This window comes from Monoraphidium neglectum (assembly GCF_000611645.1).
Source record: "Monoraphidium neglectum strain SAG 48.87 unplaced genomic scaffold scaffold01056, whole genome shotgun sequence".
NCBI classification, from domain to species: domain Eukaryota; kingdom Viridiplantae; phylum Chlorophyta; class Chlorophyceae; order Sphaeropleales; family Selenastraceae; genus Monoraphidium; species Monoraphidium neglectum.
The window spans coordinates 5,298-15,506 of record NW_014012572.1 but is presented as its reverse complement, the minus strand read 5'-3'; the positions used below and the strand labels follow the sequence as shown (position 1 = coordinate 15,506).

General features: G+C 62.5%; 2 protein-coding genes across 2 annotated transcripts in view; one reads left to right on the top strand and one right to left on the bottom strand.

The window, feature by feature from the left end:
* Window positions 1-311: 311 nt before the first annotated feature.
* On the bottom strand, window positions 312-4,463 carry MNEG_6484 (Cryptochrome-1; the record flags this gene model as incomplete). Its single annotated transcript, XM_014045044.1, has 11 exons — window positions 312-1,037; window positions 1,244-1,527; window positions 1,776-1,891; window positions 2,167-2,238; window positions 2,424-2,604; window positions 2,790-2,905; window positions 3,074-3,162; window positions 3,347-3,466; window positions 3,668-3,778; window positions 4,032-4,127; window positions 4,350-4,463. 11 exons carry the CDS (start codon window positions 4,461-4,463, stop codon window positions 312-314), a joined length of 2,025 nt encoding a protein of 674 aa, XP_013900498.1.
* Window positions 4,464-7,600: 3,137 nt separating this feature from the next.
* Window positions 7,601-10,209, top strand: part of MNEG_6483 (CCR4-NOT transcription complex subunit 2) — a gene marked incomplete at both ends in the record, with an annotated part of 3,092 nt that continues 483 nt past the window's right edge. Inside the window, 3 exons of the mRNA XM_014045043.1 lie at window positions 7,601-9,142; window positions 9,381-9,529; window positions 9,781-9,925. Of these exons, the coding sequence (XP_013900497.1) occupies window positions 7,601-9,142; window positions 9,381-9,529; window positions 9,781-9,925 (1,836 nt within the window). The remainder of the gene's footprint in view (window positions 9,143-9,380; window positions 9,530-9,780; window positions 9,926-10,209) is intronic.

Here is a 10,209-nt window from a genome sequence, read left to right as displayed (position 1 = left end):
CAACAGCTTCCACTGTAAACCTCCCCACAAATCAAGCATGCAGTTGCCGAGAGCCTGTTTGCAAGCACAAATGCAAACGTGCTCCGAGCACGTTGGTGAGGCGTGCACATGGACAACCCCACGTTGCAGGGGTCACTCTTGAGCCGAGCACAGGCCGCATGAGTGCAGCACACGCCTAGCTTGAAGGGGTTGCAAGCTTGGAGCCTTGAACGACTGGCCTGCCCTGGTCCTGCCAGCAGCAATACCGCGCTGCTGAGCCAACAAGGCGCGCAATCACCTCCGCATCGCCACAAGCACTGCGATGCAGCTGCTCAAGCGACCATAGCCTCCCGCGCACCGTCCTTCACGACTTTACCTTCCCAGTCCGCGTGACCGCCGTCGTCTTGGCCGCTGGGTCGCGGTCGAGCTGCAAGGCGCTTGGTGCCGCTGCGCCTGGCGCGGATGCAGCTCTCGCCCGTCAAAAGCGACACGCTGCCGCGGGCCCCCGGGGGTACGGCTACGCCATCGCAAACCTCATCCGCAGAGTCAGCCGGCCCCTCTATGTCGTCGTCGCTGGTGCTGGTGCAGGCGCTGCGGGACTCTGACATCACCTCATCGCTTTCAGCCCCCTCGTGCCGCTGCAGACGGGTGCGCTGCGGCTGGGTCCGAACGCCGCCCCCAGCCGACTGCACCTCGGGGGCACTGTCAGCGGTGAATGTGTCCACGCTCTCTGAGACCTCTTCGTCCTCCTCCCCGTACGTCCCGTCAGGGCCACCGCTTGCCGACCCGCTCGCAGAAGCAACCGGCGCAGGCGCTACACGCCCGCCGCGTCGGCCCAGGAAGAACGGGTGGCCAGATGCGCCAGCTGCGCCGCCGCCACCATTCAGTGGCCCCTCCACAAGCATGGCGTCGTACTGCGCGCCTGTGGCCAGCACGGCGCACGCGGCGCGCTCCACATCGTGCAGCTCTGGCAGCCGCGCCTGCCAGCTGGCACCTTCACGCGCCGCTTCCAGAAATGCCGTCATCAGCGCGGGGTCAGTGGGCGGGCGATAGGGTTCCTGCAGATTGAGGTGCAAAAGGGTGGTGTGGGGTTTGACTGGAACGGGCTTGGGTGGCCCACGCAAAACCGCAGCTTGAGGGCCTGCGGCTGCTTGGCTTGCCCAATCATGCGTGTAACGACTTGTAAAAACATCAAGGGCGTGCGGTCAAAACGGTACGAGGTTGGCCAAAAGCAGGTCACCAGTGAGAGCATAATCAGCCGCACCTTGCGTGGCATCGCGCCGCCGCCTGTGACCTCGCTGCCGCCGCTGCTGCCGCTCGGCCCTTGTGCCTCGCACACCCGCGTGCCGGTTTCAGGGTGGGCGAGGTTGAATCCAGTGCCTGTGCCGGAGCCCGAACCTGTGCCTCCAGCGCCCTTGCTGCCGCCCTGTTGCTGCTCTTGCTGCTGCGCGTAGCAGCGCTCCACCACCGATGACGCAAACTCAACACCCTCGCGGGAGGCATCCGTGCTGATGATGGGCCATGGGTAGTTGAAGCCCAGCTCCACGCCTGGCCAAGCAGGGCCAGATAACAGGTGTGGGGGCCAGGTGACAGCCAAGCAGACGCGCTGCCCCAGGTGCCAGTTTGCGGCAGGCGGTACTGGCGCGTTACTGCTACACAACCAGGCAGTTTGCCCATATGTCGAGGCCCCAGGCTGTAAGCAAACCACTGTTGCGAACACAGATATGTGAACGGCGGTACAGCAGCTGCGTTGCTCGCCCCCATGGTGAGGTAGTCCCCCAGCTTCCCCGCCTTACCAGCCTCCTCGAGGACCTCTGGCGGCGCCTTCCAGGGCTGGTGGATATACTCCGCTGGTAGCTGGCTCAGCACCGGCAGCCAGCGGCGCACGTAGTGGCCGTCAGGGTCAAAACGCCTGTGAAGAGGGGTGGAGGAGGGGGGTGTGACAGGTGAGCACATGATTAGAGGGGTATTGTGGGGAGAGGGTCGCTGGGTGGGTGGACGGCAGGTGCAGGGGCGGCTGGCTGTTTTTTGCCCAGGGCTTGCCTGCAGGGGCAACAAGGTAGCAGGGGGCAGCCCAGCACATCACACCTGCACGATGCTGCCACACCTGTGCTGCAACACGGCCATGCCGCAAAAGAAGTGCAAAAAAATGAGGCGTTGTCACTTCGGCAATTTGAAAACCCTCACCTCCACTCCTGGTCCAGATCAATCATGTAACTGAAGGGGTGCGCATCAGCTAGGCAGCCGGCAACGTACTGCCTGCACAGTCGCCCGAGGTGGATGGCAGTAGGGGGGAGGCAAGCACACAAGAACGGCGCGTGAAGCAAGGGAGAAACCAGAAGGCCGTAACTTCAGCATCACCGTGCATCAACTGCAAGACCAGTGCGCAACCACACATGCACTACATCCCGTATACCCCTCCTCGAGGCAAAGGGGGGGCGCACCACCCGAGGGCGTCGCACTCCAGGTCCGCGTCAATCTGGCAGTCCCACAGGTGCTTGAGCCCCCACTGCCAGGGCAGCAGCAGGTTTTTGACCATGAAGGATGCCGCCACCACGCGCACGCGGTTGTGGCACCACCCCATGCTCCACAGCTGGCGCATGCCCGCGTCCACGAGAGGGTAGCCTGCTCGCCAGGCAGGGCGAGGACGCAATAATGAGGCAGCAGGTGGGTTGCTAAAAACTGTCACAGGCGCACTCTGTTGAACAGCTCAGGAAACTCCAGGGACTGCAGCTGGGGGGGCGGCCTGCCCTGGCGGTACTCATTCAAAATGCGATGCATGCGGCCTCTACACATGGGTGGTGCCTCACCGGTCAGTCCCTGGCGCCAGGCCTTGAAAGCGTGCTGGTCCAGCCGCCAGGGCACGGCCCTGAGGTGAGCCAGCATGGAGCGGTCTGTCATGAAGGGGAAGTGGAACGACAAGTACCTGGAGAGGGCAGGGGGGGTGACGTGGGAGGGGGGAAGGGATGCAGTTCACTGCGCCGAGGCACCACAGCAAAGGACTGCGCCGATAACGGCGCCCCCCTGAGTATGAGCCAGGTGCCGCACACCACCACCACGGCCATGCGCGTTGCCGCTTCTTAAAGACCCCCACCGGCTGTACTCGCGGTAGCCGAGCTGCTGCACAAAGTCCAAGCAGCTCGGGCCGCGATCGGTGTCGCCGGCTTGCCACTCGGTGTGCTTCTGCGCGAGTAGGGTTGTCACAGACACAGTGCTGGTTGTGTCCCTGCGCCTTCTGGCAAATGACTTTGACCGCGAGGAGCACCCCAATGCCCCGCCTATCCCCAAACAACAGGGCGTTGATGATCCAAAGGTCAAGAGCAAAACAATACCCAGGCGCAAGCGTGACCTGCAGAAACCATCGCACCTGCGCCACACGGTAGTAAATGTGCCTGACGCTGATGCTGCCGGCGTGGATCCAAGGCGACAGCATGGTTGTGGACTCGCGGTCTGTCTTGGCGCGGTCATGTTCAAACATAGGCAGGCCCTGCGAACCGAGTTTAGGATGCGCACGGACATGTCGAAAAACTGTGTTGTACAAGCCCTCCACACAAGAGAGGTTGACAATGTGCTTGATGACCAGCCAGCCCTTGGCGCTGGCTTGGGCGCCGTACGTGCCCCTCCAAAACCCTCCGGCCCCCGCCACCACCCCAAGATCTGCTGGTTGTGAGGCGCCGCCGGAACCCACCGATTGCAGAAAGGCCTCCAGCCGACGGACAGCCTCAGCCCCTGAGGGGTCCCAGCGGTGCGACAGCGCCTCCACCGACGCCTCCTGCTCACGCGTCATGAACCAGTCCACCTGATGGGAGAGAGTTGAAGGCCGTAGGTGGGTTGGGTCCATGCAACGCGCAGCCGCAGGGCGGCTGCATCCTCCTGCCGTCGCCAGGAGCGGGATCTTCAAACAATGCACTTATACCTTGTTGTTGAAAAAGCGCTGATAATGCCGCCCGATGAAAGCTCGCCCATGCTCCGAGCAGACAAGTTCAGCAGCGCCCGGGGAAGGGGGGGGGGGCCACCTCATCAATTGCCAGTGATTGAACGTCTGTGGGTACCGCGGGCAACAGGGCTGGCGGCTCGGGCAGCGGCAGCGGAGGGGGGTAGGGCATCGCCAGGCACTTGTCCCAGTACGACTTGAACGTTGTGAAGGGCTGCAGGTTGAAAGAGAAGAGCAGTTTAGGGGGGGTTCCCGCTGCACCAGAGTCTCAAGGCTGTGGGGCAAGGGGGTGAGTCATGTTTCCCTGCCCAAAGGTGAAGTGCCTGCTGTTCTAAAGCCGCAAAATGTACGCACAGACCTCTACACCACAGAGCGATGCCTCCATACAACCCTACCCCACCCGACAGCCCCCATGCCCAGTTCTGGCACGCCGCACCTGTCCATCGTCGTCCAGCACCTGCCAGGGCTCGTAAAGCAGGTCTGCGTTGAAGCTGTGCGCCGCAACGTTCATACTGCGCAGCTCGTCCTTGATCTGCTGATCGCGCACCATGCTGATGCTGTCGTACAAGTGGTTAAAAAAGACCGCCTGGGCACCGGTCTGTAGCACCAGGGCGCGAAGCGCAGATGCACTGTCAGGCGCTCGCCGCAGCACCAGCCGTGAGCCAAGCTGCTCTAGGCGTTCGCCTAGGTGGCGCACAGTCTCCCTGAACCACCACCTGCAGGAAACGCAGGCGCGAAGTGGCAAAGGGGCAGTGCAGGTTGGGGTGATGCAAGCATGGCGCGGAGACGCGCCACACGTGCGCTTCCAACCTGGGCTCTTGTGCAGGTCACAGGCGACCACCAGCCATCACGGCGACGAGAAAAGAATACAAAGATGTTCGCTCATCCGCGCAAGGCAACGGCCCGCGGTGAGTGCTCAAAGGGGCAGTCCGGGCGCGCCGTATCAGGGCATCCGTGCCCCACCACCTGGTGCGTGGGTTGTACCCCAAGCACAAAACACGCTCACCGTGTCTGCCTGCCAGGTTGGAACTGGCCCTCCTCCTCGACGGCCCAGATGAACACGGGTATCACGGACCTCGCCGCGCCCAGGGCCGCCAACAGCGCGGGGGCATCATACGCCCTGCAGTCTCGCCTAAACCAGACGATGGCAGTGTCGAACTGCGGCTCCATCGCGCAGATCGCTCTGGCTCGCTCTGGCTCAAGTCTAAAGCCTCATAGCCCGTTGAGTTGAACAGCAGGTGTAGTAGGTTGCATATATCAGCATTATCAACAGCGCGTACCGTATTGGGGTCTTTGAGGCATCCCAGGCGAAAAGGCACTCCGAAAGGCGTCGGGCAGGTTTCTCAGTTTCCGCGGTCATTCGGAAGTATGATCGAAAGCCAACAAATATAGTTTTACGAGTTTCCAGGAACAAGGATGACCGTTGGCTCATTGGGACGACGGTGGGCCGCCAGCGTCACGGGCACGGCAATCTTTGCGCTCTGCCCACTTTGCCCCAGTGTTCCGTTGTGGTCAAGCCACCCCTACAAAACTGCAAATGGTGTCTCAATCTCAAGAAACTGATCTTGTGCATACGCCAAGCGCATTGTGCCGAAGAATCGGCAGATATGCATGCAGCCGTGCTGTTGATGGCTCCGGCAGTCGCCGGCCTACCGGCCAGGGGATCGCACCCACTCACCGAGCGTTCCACCTGGCGTGTGAATAAGTTGAATACAGGACATGCATCCCATGACATGCATTAATCAAGTGGAAGCGCAGCAGCATTTTACCTGCAGCTTGCACAGCTGCCCTGTACCCGCGCCACAGAGACGGCCACGCACATCAACCCAACTCCCTGAAGTGCTGCAGCAAAGCCGTACTGAGTGGCAGCAGTCTGCTTGATCTTGTGTCTGCCGGCGCACACACGCATACGCACGCACGCAACATTCCGGTTTATGAAAGCCAAAGTTTTTGGACTGCGCCATGCGCAGCCTTCATGACCCGTTAGTAATCAGCAGCACCACTAATCAATCTTGCGGTTACCAAACTGAATTCTGACAGCACCCCAGCGGTGTGGCCAGTCAATTCGAGCGCCGCCCGTCTCACGACGGCTTGGTTCGGCAACAGCCGGGCGGTGCTGGCGGCGCGCTGCAGGCAGCGGCGGCAGACCCAATGTGGCCGGCAGGGACGATGGCCGGCAAGGGGGTAGTAGCGGTTGGCCGCGCTGAGCGATGATGTCATAAATGGGCAGCCTGATGAGAAGCGCTTGATGCTTGAGATCCATCAGGCAGAAGGTACTGTGGCGGTTGCTGAACCTGTCCACTGGGCTTGAATATCACCGCTTGCAGGCAGGACGGACAAGCGTGTGTCGCGGCACGGCCTGCCCAACATACCCTCAGACAGCCTGCCTGAATCTAGCGGCTTGCCGGCTGCAGCTGGCGCCCGCTCACCTGCCGCCCACCACTTTCCCGCTGGCGTCGGACAATTCTCTCTGTAATGTGCGCCTTCGTTCTTCACATGTGGATCCTGCTCAACAACTGCCGCACCGATCAGCTCCCAGGGCAGCTGCAGCTGGCGAGATAACCAGGTGCCCACCCCCTCCAGTTGAGCGCCCGTCTTGTTCCTCCGGCCTCGTTCAAACCACGCGCCCTACCTCTGTGCCCCCCCCCAGGTTCTGTCCCTACGCACGCTGTGTCAAACACAAGGTGCGGTTGGGCAGTCAGGTTCGCCGCCTCACCCACCCAGGCCTCTGAAAACAGCCCTGCCTGTTGTGCACGCAAATGCTTGAGCGGGACGGGGCCTTGTCTTTAGAAGGTGTGAAGCACTGTTCTTCGCGTGCCTGTGGCGCCGGAGCTTGCCCCCAGCTTCCCTTCATGGCTGGGGGTAGGCAAGCCCTGTTGGTGCCACCAGTGTGCAAACGCTGCGTGGCGGAGATCATCCAAAGGCTGCGACCGTTCTGCAGCGGCTTGTTCCTGGCTGTCACGCCGGGGCTTCTGCACACGTGCCTGTGCAATATTTGTCCTATGCACAATCATCTCTGCCGCTTCCTGGGGTTGCACCCAGAGCCTGTCAGGTAAGAACTTCCGCCAGAGTGGGAGTGTGGGACGGCACGGGGTGGGGCAGCGGGGGTGCGAGGGGCCAGCAGCCATGGTGTAGGGGCAGGAAGTCATCAAACAAAAACCGATGAATTGGGTGAGTGTTCAAAACGCACCAGTCCAATGTCACGCACGACGTTTGGGTGCATGTGTAGAATCTCGCTGTCAGGGGCAGCGGACGCACCCGCAGGCACCCCACCCTTGACCGCGCACTGACACGTCCAGCAAGAGGGGCCGGGCGTCCTGCCAATTATGATGGCGTACCTCAGTAATGATGAAGGGTGACGATGCTTCTGCACCAACCAAGTGTTGCTGCCTCAATAGGATGCTCGACTTCAACAGCTTCCCCACACGTCCTCCTCCGCATAGTAATGAACGGCGTTTGCGACACGCACGTCGCAGGATGCTGAGCACCGTGCAAAAGAATTTTCGGTTTATGCTCGCATAGGCCGTGTGGGGACCCCTTGCGGTGAGATCATCCGTACCAGGCACGGGCGGACGCACGACTTGCGCGGCGTGGAGGTGTGTCAATCAACTCTCAGGATCAGTCTAGCAGTGCTGGGGCTTGGACCCAGCACGCACCGGTCGCGACTGCCGAACAGGCTGGTGCACGATGCAAGATGGGCTCAGAAACTTTTTCCCCCAGGCCCAGGGTGCCTTTGCAGCTGGGCTGGGGCAGCAGCTCGGTGGCCGAGGACCCTACATCGGCGCGCCCGCGATGACCTCTGCTGCGCCTGCACAGCAGCAGCAGCACTTCGGTTTGCAGCAAGGGGCAGGCTTGCAGCAACTGCGGTTTGTCGGCGTTCCCGGCGCCGGCCAGATGGCAGGCCACCCACTTGATGGCCTCAACGCGGCCCAGCTGAACCCACAGCTGACGCAGAGCCGGCTGCTGGCTGGCATGCGTGCCAATGCTGTCGGCAATCCAGCTGCGGCTGCGGCAGCAGCAGCAGCAGCTGGCCAAAATCCGCAGCTGCTACAGCAGCTGCAGCAACAGCAGCAGCAGCAGCAGCAACGACAGCAGCAACAGCAGCAGCAACAACAGCAACAGCAGCAGCAGCAGCAGCAGCAGCAGCAGCAGCAGCAGCAGTTTGCAGCAGCACAGCAGTTTGGAGCTGTCAACCTTGGAGGCAACACACTTGGCGGCCTGGCTATGGCAGGCCAGCACCCGCTTGGCGGTCGTGTTGGGCAGCCATCAGACATCCTCAACCTCCTGCAGCAGGGTAACTTGAAGCAGGGCGGCCTCGGAGCCGTCAACCTCAATGCCGCTCAGGCTGCACAGGGCCAGGCAGCTGCTGCTGCTGCGATGCTAGCCAACCGTGGACTTGGCGGCGTTGGCGGCGGCTTTGGGGCCGGCGCCGCTGGCGCGCCCGGCGGCGCCGCAGGACTGGTCGGCCAGCTGCAGCAGGCCGCCGCAGCAGCTGCGAATGCGGGCATTGCAGGAGCAGGCGGGGGTGGCGGCGAGGGGGATGCAGGGCCTTCATTCGCGGCTGATGAGTTTCCCGCTCTTGGCGCCGCAGCAGGGGCACGCCCCTCGGCAGGCGCTCCAGGCGCCAAAGTGGGCGACTCTTATGCATCCCTGGCGCTGCGGCGGCAGGCGGCAGGCCCGGGCGCAGTAGGAGTGGTGGGAGGCGGCGCCGGGGGTGCAGCAGCCATTGGCGGTGGCACGCAAGCGATTGACTTTTCTATACAGAATGAGAGCGACTTCCCGGCCCTTGGTGGCGGCGGAGGCGTGGGTGGCGTGGGCGGCGTGGGCGTCGGTGCGGGTGCGGGGGGCATTGCAGCAGATGCTGCAAAGCGCTTTGCTGGTGCCATGGGCGTTGGTGTCCCTGATGGCGGTGCTCCTGCAGTCTCCTTAGCAGCAGCTGGCGGCGCCCCCAAAGATGGCAAGGAGGGCGGGCCTGGCGGCGGCGCCCTGGGCGGCGGGAGCGGCGCCGCGTCGGGAGGCGTGGCAGGGGGTGCAGCTGCGGCAAGCGACCGCTATGGGCTGCTGGGTCTGCTGCAGGTGATCCGCATGACGGATCAGGACCTGACGATGCTGGCCCTGGGCACCGACCTCACCAGCCTCGGGCTCAACCTCAACAGCCCTGAACAGCTGTACAAGTCGATGGTGTCACCCCTCAGCGACGCGCCCCTGCGGCGGGAGCCTGGATTCGAGGTGCGAGGCGGAGGGGGCGGCGTCATGTGGCTTGGTCAAGCCATGTGTTCCAGTGCTGCATGCATGCTGTAAGTGGCGTTCCGCTCATTGCACAGTTGTCTCTATTGCCTGGGGAATGGCGGCGATTGTGCACTAGGATGCTTGCCAAGAGTCACATTCTCAGGGGTCGGCGAATCGCCGGAGCCCCTCTTGCGGTGCACAAAGTGTACCCCCCTGGTGGCACCCCATGATCGTACAGGTTCCTGCTTGCTACAAGCACACGCCGCCGCGCCTGCAGCCGGGCTACCTGGCCAAGTTCAAGGAGGAGACACTGTTCTACATATTTTACTCGATGCCCCAAGATGAGGCCCAGCTCATTGCAGCGGATGAGCTCTACAGTCGGGGATGGTAGGCTGAGAAGCACAGTGCGGGGCAACAACGGCAGGGTGCTGCCCAAAGCAGGCCCTGGTGCATGGGGTGGGTCGTCCTTGGGCCCGCTCCTTTGCCACACGCACGCTTTCAATCACCACCTCCTTGTGCCTGCTGTGCAGCTCAAGCAGTGACACCTTGCACTTTACTTTGGGGAGAATGCACTTAATGCTCCAGCCCTTACTGACCTGGCCGTGCATGTGCGCGCCCTTCCATGCGCGGCTTCCTAGGTGGTGGCACAAAAAGTACCGCTGTTGGTTCATCCATGCGCCCAACTCGCCTGTGACCAAGGGCCCCAGCGGCAATAGCGAGCGCGGCACGTACCTCTTCTTCGACATCACCATTTGGGACGTCGTGCAGAAGGCTGACGTGGAGGTGGGTAGAGGCGGGACGGGCGCCAGGCAGACATCTGCCCTGCATGAGCCTGGCAAGGCGCGGTGGTCTTCGGGCATGCCTGCGTCATCGGGTATGCTGGCGTCAAGTGTGCTGCTGCAGTCTGGCTGGCCCTATCGGCTGCTGGTTTTTTTACTGTCAAGCTCCTCCAGTATCTTCTTGATTCGCACGTGCGGGTGCTAGTGGTTCTTTACTAGTCCCATGCCACATGGGTGGCCTTGTCCGGAAGCCAACCGTACCCGGCGACACCCGACCCCCCCCCCCCC